The following is a 17413-nucleotide window of genomic DNA, read 5'->3' as shown; positions in this document are numbered from 1 at the left end:
GAATACCCAATTACACAAATGAGAAATTTGGATGTTTTCTAGCATGTGATAGGATGGTTGAAGTGAACACAGCTTCACCTTCTTTACTAACCTTAAAGTGATTGCAAAGTCTGTTTTAAAAAAAAAAAAAAAAAAAAAAAAAACAACATGTTCTACTTACCTCCTCTTTTGTAGTTGGTTTTGCACAGAGCAGCCCGGATCCTTCTCTTCTCTGGTCCCTCTTCTGTGCTCCTGGCCCCTCCCTCCTGTCGAGTGCCGCCCCCCCCCCCCCCCCCACACAGTAAGCAGCTTGCTATGGGGGCACCAAAACTCCATGTGTCCATTCAGACACAGAGCTGTTGAACGGCCCGCCCCTTCTCACACCTAATTGGACAACTGACTTTGATTGACAGCCACGGGAGTCAATGGCACCGCTGCTCAGCCAATCAGGAGCGAGAGTCCCGGACTGCCGAGGGATTCGTGGACATCGCTGGATAGAGATGGGGCTCAGGTATTAGGGGGTGCTGGGGAGGCTGCTGCACAAAAAAGGCTTTTTAACGTAACCACTTCAGCCCCGGAAGGATTTACCCCCTTAATGACCAGGCCATTTTTTACGATACGGCACTGCATTGCTTTAACTGACAATTGCGCGGTCATGCGACACTGTACTTATACAATATTTTTTTCCCACAACACTGGAGCTTTCTTTTGGTTACATTTGATCAATAAGCAATAAGTGTATATTGATTGGTTTGCGCAAAAGTTATAGTGTCTACAAAATAGGGGATAGATTTGTGGCATTTTTATTATAAAAAATTTTTTTTTTTACTAGTTATGGCAGTGAGTGATTTTTAGCGAGACTGCGACATTGCAGCGGACAGATCGGACACTTGTTGGGACCAGTGACATTATTACAGTGATCCGAGATAAAAATAGCCACTGATTACTGTATAAATGACGCTGACAGGGAAGAGGTTAACACTAGGGGGGGCGATCAAGGGGTTAGGTGTTCCCTAGGGAGGTGTTTCTAACTGCGGGGGGTAGGGGACTGACTGGGAGTACACAGAGATCGCTGTTCTCGATCACTAAGAACAGCTGATCTCTCTCTACTTCTCTGTCAGAAGGGGGACTGTCTGTTTACACTGACAGATCCCCCTGTCAGTGAAGAGAAGCGCTCTCCCGATGGAGTTACCTTGCAGGCGCGCTCTCGAGTCCAGCATTTGTGTCCATAGACACGAATGGCGGACTCGGCCCCGCCCCCCGCTTCATTGGATTTGATTGATAGGAGCCAATGGCTGAGCTGCTATCAATCTATCCAATCAAGAGCTGAGACCCGTGGAGAGAGGGACAGCGCATCACCGCCAAGTGAATTCCAGGGCTCAGGCAAGTAAAACATGAGGGCTGGGGGGCCAGTGACTGCCAGGTGTTTTTTCACCTTAATGCATAGAATGCATTAAGGTGAAAAAACACGAGGGTTTACAACCCCTTTAAGATAAAAAACCTTCTGTGTCTAGCAGCCCTCCCAGCACCCCCCAATTACTCACCTCAGCCCCTTCTCTCTCCAGCGATGTCCACGATCTCCTCAGCCATCCTGTACACTCCTCCTGATTGGCTGAGACAGAGCAGCGGCGCCATTGGCTCCCGCAGCTGTTAATCAAAGTCAGTCAGCCAAACAGGGGAGAGAGGGGGCAGGGCCAGGTCGGGGCTCCGTGTGTGAATGGATACATGAAGTTTTGACTAGGCTTGGGTGCCCCCTGTACCAAGCTGCTGACTAAGGGGCACTCAAAGGAGGGAGGGGCCAGGAGCAGCAAATAGGGACCCGAGAAGAGGAGGATCCCGGCTGCTCTGTACGAAACCAACTGCACAGAGGAGGTAGGTCTGATATGTTTGTTATTTAAAAAAAAATAGCCTTTACAATCACTTTAAAGTGTTTGTTACCCCAACACTTCATATTCCTGACATGTGGCTGCTGCACCATGTACTTGTATGAGAAAGTCTCCTGTTCTCTTTGTATTGCTTCCTTTATGTAAAATCCCTGGTGTTCCTGCCAGTCCCTCTGCTTTGCTATTAAAAACTGACCACACCAAGCAGGAGAACACACTGTGGTCAGTTCTCTAGCTGTGCTGGGAACTCCATGTACTCTCCTCCAATGATCAGACTTGTCCTGAGATGCCCCCCGCTGCACACCTATTTACTGGGAAGCTCGGTGTGCTGTGGTTTCTACTCTCCCCGGGTCGTATGCAGCTGAGGACAGAGGGAATGTGATCACTTATAAAAAGAGGGAAAAAAGGAATTTATAATTTTTTTTTGTTTTGCCTTCATTCCTATTTTAAACTGAATGGATTAAAATTACAAGGTGATCGTTTACAATCACTTTAAGAACTTTCCAAATAAGAGAAAAAAAAAAGTGAGAACCGTGCTGCATCTGTAGCCATCCTACTATGTGAATCTGATATTACAACATCAGTGTAAAAACAAAGCTCAACTCCAACCATTTCTAATAGAGTAGGAGAGGGTTAGCAGAATTTAATTTGTGACTGTGACCCCACTGGAGAGATTTTCCTTCATTTCCTGTCCCTGTGATGCCAGGACAAGAAATAGGGGGGACAAATGTCCCCAGGAATAGGAAAGGAAGGATTCAGGTATGAGATTAGGTATGGCAATTTTTACATAGTTACATTGATCCAGCTTGGACCAGTAAGTATGTATGTTTGTGTTATACCTGTAGCAATGGAAGCTGGAAATCTCAGTACCAGGCAATGCTACTACAGTGATGTCCACTTGCTTCCAGGTCCCATGCTGAATGGCTGGCCCTGCTGCATTGTGAACACAGGACGTTGCTCGGCTTGGGTGCCATTCAGAGAACACTGTGGAGGAGATTTACTAAAACCAGAGAGAGCAAAATCTGGTGCAGCTGTGCATGGTAGCCAATCAGCTTCTAACTTCAGCTTGTTCACTTAGCTTTGACAAAAAACCTGGAAGCTGATTGGTTACCATGCACAGCTACACCAGATTTTGCACTCTCCAGGGTTTAGTAAGCCAACCCCTTTGCATCTTACAAATGAAAGCAAAGTATTCTCTGATTGGATGAGGGAGAGGCAGAGTAGCAAAGTCATGATCTCCACCTTGTCCAATCAGAGAGCATGTTGCATTCATTCAGCAAATGGGAAGTGCTCTGTGAATGGCGCCTGTGAAGAGCAAGCAAGCTGTGAAGCCGCTGGACCCGAGACTCGGGAGGAAGCTGCAATTACTGTAGTAGTGGTGCCTGCTAAAGGGATTGCCAACTTCCACGGGGAATATACATACTACTAAGCTGGACCAATAGAACAATGTAAACATTGCCATACCTGGAAATCAGCTTTACAGATGCACAGGTAGAGACTCTCTAGGTTTTGGATCCCTATAACCCCTTTCACACTGAGGAAGTTTTCAGGCACTTTAGTGCTTGAAATAGTCTCTAAATAGCGTCTGAAAACCGCCTCCTATTCATTTCGGTGTGGCTTTTCACACTGGGGCGGTGCGCTTGTGGGACGTTAGGAAAAGTCCTGCAAGCAGAATCTTTGGGGCGGTTTGGGAGCGCTGTATACAGCACGCCTAACCCCACCTCTGCCCACTGGGATGAATAGGCAGCGCTTCGGAAGCACCTGAAAAGCGATTCGGAAGCGCCGTAACACGGGTGTTTTTAACTCCTTCTTTGGGGTTAAAAGCGCCCTGCTAGCTGCTGAAAAGAGCCACTTAAACAGCGATAAAGCACTGCTAAAAGGAGCGGCGCTTTGGCGCCAAGACGGCCATGGCCTCAGTGAGTAATAGACAGGACACCATGCCCGACAATCTGCAGATGATGGCGGGAGGGATGGCGGAAGGAATGGTGGGAGGAGTGGTGGAGGGAATAGTGGGGGGGGGGAATGGCGGGAGGAATGGTGGGAGGGGGTAGCGGGAGGAATGGCGGGGGGAATGGCGGGAGGAATGGTGGGAGGAATGGCGAGAGGAATGGCGGGGGGAATGGCGGGAGGAATGGCGGGGGGAATGGCGGGAGGAATGGCGGGGGGGGGTGGTGGGAGGAATGGTGGGGGAAAGCCGGGAGGAATGGCGGGGGGGAAGGGAATGGCAGGGGGGAATGGTGGGAGGAATGGCGGGAGGAGAAGGGAATGGCGGGGGGGAATGGTGGGGGAAAGCCGGGAGGAATGGCGGGGTGGAAGGGAATGGCGTGGGGGGAATGGTGGGGGGAATGGCGGGGGGAATGGCGGGGGGGGGAATGGTGGGAGGAATGGCGGGGGGAATGGCGGAAGGAATGGCGGGGGAAAGCCGGGAGGAATGGCGGGGTGGAAGGGAATGGTGGGGGGGGAATGGTGGGGGGAATGGCGGGAGGAATGGCGGGAGGAATGGCGGGAGGAATGGCGGGAGGGGAATGGTGGGAGGAATGGAATGGCGGGGGAGGAATGGAATGGCGGGGGGGGGAATGGTGGGGGGGGGGGGGAGGAATGGTGGGAGGAATGGTGGGGGAAAGCCGGGAGGAATGGCGGGGGGAATGGTGAATGGTGGGAGGAACTGTGGGAGGAATGGTGAATGGTGGGGGGATTGGTGGGGAGAATAGCAGAAAGGAATGGCGGGAGGAATGACAATTTACTCTTACAGGTTTCGAATGTAATCCAGCGTGTCTTTGTCTTTCGCAATCATGTCTGCCAGAATGTGCTGCACTCCCATCTCAATTTCTTGAAGCGTGAATAAACCTTCAACAGAAAAATAAAACATTAAAAGGATGAACTGGTATGCATGTTTGTATATGTATAAAGCAATCATATAATATAGAGCACTGCAAATTACTATAAAGCCAAACTCCAGCATCACCTTCTGTATTGTACAGTAGTACAGGTTCCTCTGTACGGAGATAGATTACTGGGATTTCACTGTACACTGCAAGCTTCTCACAGTGTTCATTAGAAGCTTCAGTAAGTCTTCTAGAGTTTGCTTCATTATTTGGCTGGAGGATGTCTAGCTTTCTTCTACCCTTTTCTCCCCAGCTGAACTGTCTCTTGCCTACAGTGCTGTATAGTGCCGGAACAAGGTCAGGTAGATCTCAGGGGAACATGCCAAATTGCACCTCCCCAAAATGTATGAGTATTATGTGTCAGTAAAAATCCCCCCCACAAAAAATGTAATCCGCATGCTTAGCCCTAAGCATCACATTACATGTGAGTCGCACAGGAATCGCACTGCATTCCTGTGCAGATCCCAAGTGATTTTGTGCAGTGCGATTTGAGCCCATCATTTTGTATAGCTGCAAATTGTCGCACTGGAATCAGATCTCATGAGTGTTCATACCCCTGCAATCCAATTTTAGCAAAACACACTACATTCTTCGACCAGCTTTTGGGGGTGATAACTTTTAAATGACACCCGCAGCAGATGGCATGAAACACAGCGATTCCTTTCCGTTTCCTGCATCCTATCAGTGTGAACCGAACCTTAAAGCTCCTTTTTTTGCTTGTTAAGAAAATTTGTAAATAGTTTTATGGCCATTATCTGGGTACCTTTGCAATTATAAAACTCGAGGCAACCACACTAATATTTGAATGGCTGGTAAATAGCAAATCATGCCAAAGGGAAACAGACATCATAACTACTGGTTGCTTTGCTGACCAATAGTAAATCTGGGAAGCCTTGAGGGAGTGGAACCCAGGCTTGGCCACCATGGCTAGTTGAGATCTGCCAAAAAAAAAAGTGCCCCCTGCCGTCAGAGCTTGCAGGGGGTAATGCAAGATACAATGAGGCTCATTTACTAAAACTGGAGAGTGCAAACTCTGGTGCAGTTGTGTATGGTAGCCAATCAGCTTCTAACTTCAGCTTCTTCAATTTAGCTTTGACAATAAAACCTGGAAGCTGATTGGTTTCCATGTAGAGCTGCACCACATTTTGTACTCTCCAGTTTTAGTGAATCTCCCCCAATATGTGACATACAGGCGCTTAATAAAGCGCAGATGAGGTACTAAAACACAGAACTATAAAATAAGTTGCAGGCATTACTCTTATGTCTGTTTCCCATGTATGTTGCTCCTATAGAGGATTTAAAGTGATGACTGGTTCTCTTTAATCATGACTAAGCAGCTGAAACAATAACCGGAATCACAGCTATTTCTGCAGTCATGTTATACAGTGCTGCACACAGAACAAGTCTTCAGTTACTACTAAGGAATTACAAAGAACAATTTTTTGTAATATTGAACCCAAATATAGAAGACGGTTGTCAGTTAGTTATGAAACACTGCCCTCTACTGGCCGACACGTAAAGAACAGACTCCATGGAAATACAACGAATAAAGCATTTCAAGCCCCAATATAACCTTTGCAAACCACTGTGCCAGGTCCAATATTTATTCTTACCTAAAATATTACAACTTATACATTTTTAAATTGTATTAAAAAAAAAAAAAAAAAAAATATTATATATATATATATATATATATATATATATATATATATATATATATATATATATATATATATATATATATATATATATATATATATATATATAATATAGTTTTTGTTTTGTTTAATACAAAAACATATACTCTGCCTTCAAAAATGACCTACTGGTTGCCTTGAAACAAGCCACCACATTTTGACGCGTTTTTCATGTTTTTCTTTTTTTGTTTAACCACTTAAGCCCCAGAAGGTTTTACCCCCTTAAAAGAGAAGTAAAGGATTTTTTTTTTTTTTTCAGATTCATAATGTAAAAATCCGCCCGCCACAAAGTTATATTTTTTTGTAGCACTGCTCATCAAATTCCGCCCACAACGTGTAGCAATCCGCCCATCACAGACATGTACTCGCCACGGGAGCGCGGGGCACAATCTGACATAAAAATCTGTCGGCTAATGTGCGCCTGCGCCATCCCGCCGTCACAACAGCTGATGTTAAAATCAGCTGTTGTGCCGTTACGTACGGCGCATGCATTGATCATGTGCCCTTCAGCCCAGGCACTATCCGATGGGGAGCACTTCTCGACAGAACACCGGCAATACTGGAATTAAACAAATAAAATCATTGCAGTATATATTATATATAGTTTGTATTTGCTATAACTTTTGCACAAACCAATCAATATACGCTTATTGGGATTTTTGGGGTTTTTTTTACCAAAAATATGTAGCAGAATATATATTGGCCTAAATTTATGAAGAAATTACATTTTTTTTTTTTACTTTTTCTATTGGATATGTTTTATAGCAGAAAGTAAAAAAATAAATAAATATATATATATATATATATATATATATATATATATATATATATATATATATATATATATATATATATATATATATATATATATATAATTTTTTACTTTCTGCTACAAACCATGGGATATATACTGCAATGATTTTATTTTTTAAATTCTAGTAATGCCGACAATCAGTGACTTATAGCGGGACTGCGATATTGCGACAGACAGTCTAACACTGACAGTTTTGACACTTTTTGGGAACCAGTGACAAAAATACAGTGATCGGTGCTAAAAATATGCACTATCACTGTACTGACACCGGCTGGGAAGGGGTTAAGGGGCGATCAAAGAGTTAACCGTGTGCCTAGCCAGTGTTTATGTGTACACAGGGAGGTGTTTTTACTAAGGGAAGTGCTGGATTTTATTTCCTGCCTTGCAGGGAAACAAAATCCACCACATTCCTGCTGACAGGACGGAGCTCTGCCTTGCTCCATCTCTTCTCTCTCCTCTACAATCCACGGTTGCCAGTGGTCATCCATTGGCCGGCACCCGCTGATCGGCTTCTGCTGTGATTAATGACAGTAGAAGCGGTATGTGCACTCCCTATGCAGAACTGCAGAATCACGTATATATAGGTGATTCTGCACAGAACGGCCGCCCTGTAGCAGTAAATCTCTTATAGGGCGATCGGCAAGTGGTTAAAAGACAAAAATCCAAACAATCCATATCCTGTACCTTCCGTGTCGCCCTTTATATACATTTGCAAGTTCAACTGCTGAGGAGTTTCAATCAGAGCTTTGGCGGCGGGCTCAAGTCCAAGCTGTCTGGCTCTTTGCGCTTTGGTTCCAGTTTTGAATGGTGCGTACTGTGCAAGACACAAGAAGAGTCAGTCCTCCATTACACTTATCTATACACATCAGAACAATTAGTGGAGATCAATTAATCCCTTCCCACTTGCTGTGGCCCTTTTAACTGGGTCATAACACACGGGGGGCGACTGGACGGGCTTCTCAATCACGTAAACATTGTAATTGGCTGTTAGTGGTAACGTGATTGGGAACTTGTCCCGACGGCTCTCAATCATAATAAGAGAAGAACGGGTTATGGAAAAAAAATAGATATCAATACTCACCTAGGTGGATGCAGCATCGATCCAATGTCCCCTGCCAGCTCTAAGACTGAGAACCGAGCGATCAAACACCGCTGATTGCTCAGTTCTCCTGCTCTGAGAAGAGAACGATGACTGAGTCACTGGCTAGCTGTTCTGCCCCTCCAGTACTCTCCGGAGCGCTGGGCTGTGGAGGGGTAGAAGAGTCCGGCTCAGGCTTTCAGCAGATCGCCAAGAGGCTGAGCCAGGTGCCAGTCTATACTGCCGAGTGGATCCCATATGGTCAGGATCTTTTCATAGCCTGGACCAGCTCAGTGACGTTATCTGACAAAGGACTTTATCCTGTTGTTGGTTGAATATGGGTCATAGGAGTGCAGAACGAACTCCTGTAATCCCAAGGAGAAGTAGTATAGCCAAAATATCTTTGGTTATACCTCTCCTTGAGGCCGGCCATACATGGATGGAAATTGGGCCAGTTCAGCAGGGACCAGCTGAAATTCAATCCATGTATGAGCAGGCTGATTGTACCCAAGTCAATCCATTGATAGAATAAGGTACACCCAGCCTGTCATGTTTTTTGGCATGCTATTACTGCCAACGGCTGTAGCCACCAGCAGAAACCACTGTTTTCTGCTATCCAGGAAGGCTCCCCCCCCCCCCCCCCCCCACTGGTAAAATACAATAGTGCTGCTGGATGGATTTCCCCGATTGTGTTAATTGGGCGATTGAGACCTCAGATCTCTCCTCTGCAACTAAAAGCTTCTGGTCATCCCAAGATGCTTCTTTTTAAAACACAAAGGGTTTGTTTACAACCGCAAAACCAGAAGTAATGAAATGCTCATCACTTCAATTTCTTATACCAGGGGTCTCCAAACTTTCTAAACAAAGAGCCGGCTTACTGTCCTATAGGCTTTAGAGGGGCCAGACTCTGGCCAGTGGGAGAAGAAGTGTCTTGGAGTCAGTAAGAGTAAATAGGACCCCATCATGGGTATCAGTGGGAGGAATAGTGCCTCATCATTGGTGTCAGAGGGAGGAATAGTGCCCCATCATGAGTATCAGTGGGAGGAATAGTGCCTCATCATTGGTGTCAGAGGGAGGAATAGTGCCCCATCATTGGTATCAGTGGGAGGAATAGCGCCCCATCATTGGTATCAGTGTGAGGAATAGTGCCCCATCATTGGTATCAGTGTGAGGAATAGTGCCCCATCATTGGTGTCAGTGTGAGGAATAGTGCCCCATCATTGGTATCAGTGGGAGGAATAGCGCCCCATCATTGGTGTCAGTGTGAGGAATAGTGCCCCATCATTGGTATCAGTGGGAGGAATAGCGCCCCATCATTGGTGTCAATAGGAGGAATAGTGCCCCATCATTGGTGTCAGTGGAAGGAATAGTGCCCCATCACTGGTGTCAGTGGGAGGAATAGTGCCCCATTATTGGTATCAGTGGGAGGAATAGTGCCCCATCATTGGTGTCAGTGGGAGGAATAGTGCCCCATCATTGGTGTCAGTGGGAGGAATAGTGCCCCATCATGGATGTCAGTGGGAGGAAAAGTGCCCCATCGTTGATGTCAGAAATAATGGCCCATTGTTGGTGTCAGTGGCAGAAATGATGTTCCATTGTTGATGTCAGTGGAGGGAATAGTACCTTGTATCAGAGGGAAGTTCCCCAATGGCCAGATAAAGATAAGCCACATCCAGCCCCCGGAATGCAGTATGGAGACCACTGTCTTAGACCATAGAGATGATGAGAGTCGCTCCAGTCTGCTGGTTGCACTCTTGGCTTCAACAGTGGGACGGGTCGCAGAAGGTGGCAGGGGGTTGGGGGTGGGAAGTGGTCCCCTCCTGCTGCTTGAAAAAGCAATCCAGTGGCTAATTGGCTGCTAGGATTGCTTTTTTTACAAGTAAGACAGCTTACAAAAAAAACAATACAGGGATGATGCCTGCAGGGGTTTTTTTTCCCTTCCTCTGGATCAACTGTGGGTATGGGATTGTGCATATAGAATTGTAAAAATAAATTTTGTATTGCTGTCTCCTTTTTACTGGTTGAACTGGGAGGACATTTTGTCTTTTTTTTAAACCAGACTAACTAATGAAACTATATAGGTATAACCACTGAAAATCAAGCGACGTTCTGGTAAGTCGCTGGTCCACAAGTAGTGAAGGACCAATCATCCAAAACTGATATCTTCACTTCAGCTCTCAGTTATTCTGGAGATCATTACTAGAACCCCGAGAGAAGACAGCGAGAGGCTCCACTCCATATATACCAAAAACATATTTTATAGAGAAATATAATCTATTATTAGAAATCCTGACCACATGCTTGATCTCATCCAAGGTCCTGCAGTTTAGTATCTCATTGTGTAGGCCGGCATTCAGCTTCCCTTCTTTCCTCAGCTTCTCTATCAGTGAATGAGCCTTTCTAGCTACAGACCTACAGGAAGGTGTCAAAGGTCAAACAATTAGACCAGAAATAATTCATGATGTGACGATCACTCATCTTAATCCTTTAATTAATCCTTAATCTGCATAATAATGTGATGTAATTTTTTTTTATTATTATTATAGGTCACCTGTGTTTTACTTCAAATGTTATTATACAATTATTCATGTGCATATTTTCGACAGAATTTAACCACCTGACCTCCGGAAGATTTACCCCCCTTCATGACCAGGTCATTTTTTTTTTTTTTGCAATACGGCACTGCGTTATTTTAATTGACAATTGCGCAGTAATGCGACCTTGTACCCAGATAAAATTGACGTCCTTTTTTTCCCACAAATAGAGCTTTCTTTTGGCGATATTTGATCGTCTCTGCAGTTTTTATTTTATGCGCTATAAACCAACAATTTTGAAAGGAAAAAAAATATATTGTTTTACTTTCTGCTATAAAACGTATGCAATAAAAAAGAAAATGTGTAAAGAAAAAAAAAATCAAAATTTCTTCAATTTAGGCCAATATTAACCACTTCGCGCCCGCGCTATAGCCGAAAGACGGCTGCAGCGCGGACGCTATCTGCTGGGTGGACGTCCCTGGACGTCCAGCTGTTTACTTCCGCAATGCGCGCTCCCGCGGGCGCGCATCGCGGAAGTTCTGTGCTGGCCGTGTCCCTCGGACACAGCCAGTCACAGATCGCCGTAAACGGCCAATGACAGCGGCCGTTTACAGTGCGATCGGCGGTGCCAATGAGAGAGGATCTCATATGTAAACATATGAGATCATCTCTCATCGCCGGCTCTCCCTCCTCACACAGAGACAGCGTGTGAGGAGGGAGAGCGAACCGCTGCAGCGGTGAGTGGGGGAAAAAAAAAAAAAAACTAAAAAAAAGTCGTCAGTGTCTCCTGTCATCCCTCCCCACTGTCTGTCGCCAGTGCCATCCGTCCCCACAGCCATCCCTCCCCAGTGCCATCCGTCCCAACTGCCATCCCTCCCCAGTGCCATCCGTCCCAACTGCCATCCCTCCCCAGTGCCACCCGTCCCTACTGTCATCCCTCCCCAGTGCCATCTGTCCACAGTGCCATCCGTCCCCACTGCCATCCCTCCCCAGTGCCATCCGTCCCAACTGCCATCCCTCCCCAGTGCCACCCGTCCCTACTGTCATCCCTCCCCAGTGCCATCTGTCCACAGTGCCATCCCTCCCCACTGTCATCCCTCCCCAGTGCCATCTGTCCACAGTGCCATCCCTCCCCAGTGCCATCCCTCCCCATTGCCACGTATCAGTGGCATCTGTCATCAGTGTCACGTGTCATCAGTGCCACGTATTAGTGCCATCTGTCATGAGTGCCATCTGTCATCAGTGTCACGTGTCATCAGTGCCACGTATTAGTGCCATCCGTCATCAGTGCCACGTATTAGTGCCATCTGTCATCACTGCCACGTGTCATTAGTGCCACATATTAGTGCCATCTGTCATCAGTGTCAAGTGTCATTAGTGTCAAGTGTCATCAGTGCCACGTATTAGTGCCATCTGTCAGTGCCACGTATTAGTGCCAAATGTTGTCAGTGCCACATATTAGTGCCATCTGTCGGTGCCACGTATTAGTGCCAAATGTCATCAGTGCCACGTATTAGTGCCATCTGTCATCAGTGTCATCAGTGCCACATATTAGTGCCATCTGTCATCAATGCCACGTCAGTGTCATCAGTGCCACGTATCAGTGCCATCTGTCATCAGTGCCACGTATCAGTGCCATCTGTCATCAGTGTCACATGTCATTGTCCTGGTGCTCCAGGGCCTTCAAAAGTGTAATACGTAGTCAACAAGTTAGATGTGCAATTTATGCTCCTAGAACACCTGATGGCGCTCCCGGCATGTTGGGCCTCTGTATGTGGCCAGGCTGTGAAAAAGTCTCACACATGTGGTATCGTAATACTCAGGAGGAGTAGCAGAATGTATTTTGGGGTGTTATTTGTGGTATATACATGTCATGTGAGAGAAATAACCTATTACAATGACAATTTTGTGGGGAAAAAAAAAAATCTTCATTTTGCAAAGAATTGTGGGAAAAAATGACAACATCAAAAACCTCACCATGCATCTTACTAAATACCTTGGATTGTCTACTTTCAAAAAAGGGGTCATTTGGGGGGTATTTGTACTTTCCTGACTTGTTCGGATTGCAAGAAATGAGATCAGTCCACCAGTACATCAGGTGTGATCAATTTCTTATGATTTGCACCATAACCTGTAGACTCTCTAACTTTCACAAAGACCAAATAATATCCACTAATTTGGGTTATTTTTACCAAAGATATGTAGCAGTATAAATTGTGGCCAAAATTTATAAAGAAAAATTAATAATTTGCAAAATTTTATCACAGAAACTAAGAAAAATGCGTTTTTTTTTCAAAATTTTCGGTCTTTTTTTATTTATAGCGCAAAAAATAAAAAACCCAGAGATGATCAAATACCACCAAAAGAAAGCTCTATTTGTAAGAAAAAAAGGACAAAAAAATAATTTGGGTACCGTATTTCATGACTGAGTAATTGTCATTCAAAGTGTGAGAGCACTGAAAGCTGAAAATTGGTCTGGGCAAGAGGGGGGTTTAAGTGCCCAGTAAGCAAGTGGTTAATTTTGCTACATATTTTTGGTAAAAAAAAAAAATCTCAATAAGCATATATTGATTACCAAGTTATAGTTTCTACAAACTATGGTATTTTTTATTTCTTTTTTTCCCCCATTTTAAATTTTTTTATTTCTTTTACTAGTAATGGCAGCGCCAGAGATCAGCGACTGATAGTGGGACTGTGATATTGTGGCGGACAGTTGGACGCTGACACTTTTTGGGAACCAGTGACACTAATACAGTAATCAGTGCTAAAAATATTCACTGTCACTGTACTAATGGCACTGGCTGGGAGGGGGTTAACACCAGGGGCGATCAAAGGGTTAAGTGTGTCCTTGGGCGGTGCTTACTGGATGAACAGCAGGAACACAAAGATCACTCTGTTCATACCTGACAGAACGGCGATCTGCCTTGTTTACATCAGCAGACCACCGTCCTCTGTGTCTCTGGGAAGCGATCGTGGATGTCCACCAGACCCATTGATTGGCTCTCCCTTTGGCCAATTAGCGTGCGCCCCCCCCCCCCCCTTGCCTATTGCACGGAATGACGTACAGGAACAGAGTTTCGCGCAATAGAGTCAACCTGCTGCAGTCTATGTACAGTGCCTGGTCAGCAAGTGGTTAAACTGAATGGGTTGTTTTATAAGGTGATCTTAACAAATCACTTTTAGGCCTCATGTACACTGCTGCTGGTAAACGGATGTTTAGGAGCAGTTTTGTGTTTTTTCTTCAGCTGCCCCTGAACTCTCCTCTGTTATCTCATCAGTCCATGTACACAGGGGCGTTTATAGTCATTTCTAGGCAGTTGAGTTTAGAAGCATTTTTTGGAAAGCAAAACAATTTGTTCAGGTGGGATGTTCAGAGGCATTTGAAACGCCAAATGCCTGTAACAGCTTGTAAACGCGGTAACTCTCGTTTAGCCGCGTTTCGTTTACAGGCGTTTTAAATTTTTGACTATTTGGAAAAGAAAAAAAAAACGCTTCTAAAACGCAAACGCGGCATTTAATCGCGGCAAAACTGCATTTTTAAACGTTCAGGAGAGGTTGTAAAACGTCCCGTGTACGTTAAGCCTAACACCAATCGAGACATTGAAATTGTGCGATTCTTCACGATTTCAAAGTCATACTACTTAGGCCCCTTTCAGACTGCTGCGAATTGAAAGTTGCGCAATTTGGCTGCAATTTCGCGGCCAAGATTTTGACATGATTTCAGGGAACGCCTGTGCAATCTTGAGGTCTACAGACCTCAACTCGCATCAAAGTCAGACCAAAGTAGTACAGGGACTACTTTGAAATCGGTGCAACTTGAAGTTGCACAGATATGAATGGTACTCATTGGAAATCATGGGGGTACGACTTGTCATGCAACTTTGCAGTCCCAAGTCACAGGACAAGTCGCACAAATGTGAAAAGGGCCTTAGCGCTACTTGGAAGACATCTGTATGACTTGGTGCACAGTTGCACCTGAGCTTGGAAAAAGTAGTGCAAGAACTACTTTCAAAATCGGTGGAGTCGGAGTTGAACCTATTTGGACTGCTTATTGCGGACAATAGTGTGCGACTTGTCATGCGATTTTAAACTATAACTGGGGGGGTTAAAGGATATCTTGGTGGCACATACTACAGCATACCTTCAGAGGTCTAGCGGAGTCCATGTCTCGACAGGTTAGGATGGTCATGTGTGATGGTTGATCAGTGTATATATTCGATTACAATACAAATTTAAACCGATTTAAAAAATCTTACCTCATGTGATTATGTGTTGTGTAACCTCCCTATTTCTTTCTTTTTTGTTTATAATATATAAATAACTTGTTATCTGTTCTAATACCTCAAACAAAATATGTAAAAATTGAATTTTATATCTTTTGGAAAAACTCTGAATAAAAATATTGGAAAAGAAAAAATCTTACCTCAATTCCTCCAAGGCTTGCTGTATTTCTCGCAGTACATCGGCATCATGATTGCTGATGAGTTCTTTTCTGTAGCGGGCAATAAATGAAATGGTGTTCTCCGCCTGGAACAGCTGAATCAGATGATCGCAAACCCAGGGCTCCACATTGGTGCGCTCCGCCAGAACCTAAAAGGAAGAAGATGTCACCATATAGCTCATTACTGATCTGGAAATGTATTCCCTAGGCTGGCTCAGAAAAATATGGGGGTCTGTCCATTACCAATATCAGCTTCCCCTCGAGTTTTTCTTACAACCACCACCTGACATCTAAAGCAAATTACCTGCTTAGCGACCGCCCCACACACATTTACAGCAGCAGGGCGGTCGGTACGTGATCTGACACTCCTGGGTATGGGGTGCTCGCCACCGGCGATCCCCTCCTGATGTTAATATACCCAGCGGCTGGTACTTGATGTCCGTTGGCGCCTGCCGATTAGACAGAGAGGCAGAATAACAATCTGCCTATGTAAACAAGGCAGATCGTTGTTCTGTCAAAAAATTCCCATAGTTTGTAAACGCTATAACTTTTGCGCAAATCAATATACGTTTTTTGGGATTTTTTTTTTTACCAAAAACATGTAGCAGAATACATATTGGCCTGAAGTGATGAAGAAATTTGATTTTTTACATTTTTTTTATTGAATATTTTTTATAGCAGAAAGTAAAAAAAAAAATTTTTTTTTTTTTTTTTTTTTTTCAGAATTGTCGGTCTTTTTTTAGTTTATAGATCAAAAAATAAAATCCTGCAGAGGTGATCAAATACCACCAAAAAGAAAGCTCTATTTGTGGGAAAAATTATTAGGGTACAGCATCACACGATCGCGCAATTGTCAGTTAAAGTAACTCTGTGCCACATCGCTAAAAATGGCCTGGTCAGGAAGAGGGGGTAAACCCTCCAGAGCTGAAGTGGTTTAACTGCTTGTCGACCAGCCGCCATCATTATACTGCAGCAGGTCAGCACCATCCCCCGAGCCGTCGTAGCTGTATGTCTGCTCCTTTAAGTTGGACAGCAGACACGCGCCCGCTGCACTGCAGGGGTGCCAAAGCTTGTGGCCAGCGGTCGCGATGACTGCCGGCCACACGCGATCGCAGGCACGAAAGGCAGAACAAGGACGTGTGTGTGGGTGATCTCCTCCATGCCACGCCGCATTGATGCAGTATTTCATGCAAAAGGAGCCCCAGCCAAGTATTGAGTGCATACTATACTGTACATGGACATACTTTTCACCAAGCCAACATTTCTGTATTAAAATCCTTTTTATTTTTTGTTGGTCTTCTGTAATATTCTAATTTTTTGAGATACTGAATTTTGGCTTGTCACTAGCTGTAAGCCATAATCATCAAAATTAAACAAAAGAAATGCTTGAAATATATCATTCTGTGTGTAATGCATTTATATACTATAGGAGTTTCACTTTTTGAATATTGAATTACTGAAATAAATTAACTTTTTGATGATATTCTAATTTTATGAGATGCACCATGTCAAATAGTTTAATGAGCATCTAATATTTAACGAAGGTAGTATGGTCACCCAGTAATTGGACATAGCTACATTCATCATTCTATTGATAGAAATAAGAACTTGTGGATTTCCAAAAGAAGATTTTTGAGCGACAAGAAAAAAATGGGGGGGTTTGCAAAATAAATGTTAGTGTATTTTTTTTTCTGAAAAATATAGATTGATAGACAATTGCACTAATATGGCACAACACAAAAATAATGCATAACTTTATTCTACAGGACCTCTGCTTTCAGAAAATATATAACCACTTGATCTCTAGAAGATTTACCCCCCTTTCTGACCAGGCCATTTTTGCGATACAGCACTGCGTTACCTTAACTGACAATTGTGTTGTCATACAACGCTGTACACAAATACAATTTTGTGTTGTTTTTTTCCCCCCCAGAAATAGAGCTATCTTTTGGTGGTATTTGATCACGACAGCGTTTTTTATATTTTTTACACTATAAAACATTAGAAAAGACAAACAATCTTTTAAAAGATCAAATAAAAAATAGAAATAAAGAAAGCTAATTTCTTCATCAATTCAGGCCAATATGTATTCTGTTACATAT

At 44.2% G+C, this 17413-nt stretch overlaps 1 protein-coding gene across 6 annotated transcripts in view; it reads right to left on the bottom strand.

Annotated features, from left to right (window-relative positions):
* Nucleotides 1-17413, bottom strand: part of LOC141140667 (S1 RNA-binding domain-containing protein 1-like) — a 209076-nt gene that overhangs the window by 168433 nt on the left and 23230 nt on the right. For 5 of the 6 annotated variants that reach the window (XM_073628071.1, XM_073628069.1, XM_073628070.1 and 2 more), the window contains exons 6-9: nucleotides 15294-15460; nucleotides 10631-10748; nucleotides 7943-8072; nucleotides 4613-4709 (exon numbers count right to left, since the gene is read on the bottom strand). In XM_073628071.1, the coding sequence (XP_073484172.1) occupies nucleotides 4613-4709; nucleotides 7943-8072; nucleotides 10631-10748; nucleotides 15294-15460 (512 nt within the window). The remainder of the gene's footprint in view (nucleotides 1-4612; nucleotides 4710-7942; nucleotides 8073-10630; nucleotides 10749-15293; nucleotides 15461-17413) is intronic. The other variant, XM_073628073.1, reaches the window with a different exon arrangement.

This window comes from Aquarana catesbeiana, linkage group LG04, assembly GCF_042186555.1.
Source record: "Aquarana catesbeiana isolate 2022-GZ linkage group LG04, ASM4218655v1, whole genome shotgun sequence".
NCBI lineage: Eukaryota > Metazoa > Chordata > Amphibia > Anura > Ranidae > Aquarana > Aquarana catesbeiana.
This window is presented reverse-complemented; position numbering and strand designations above follow the sequence as displayed.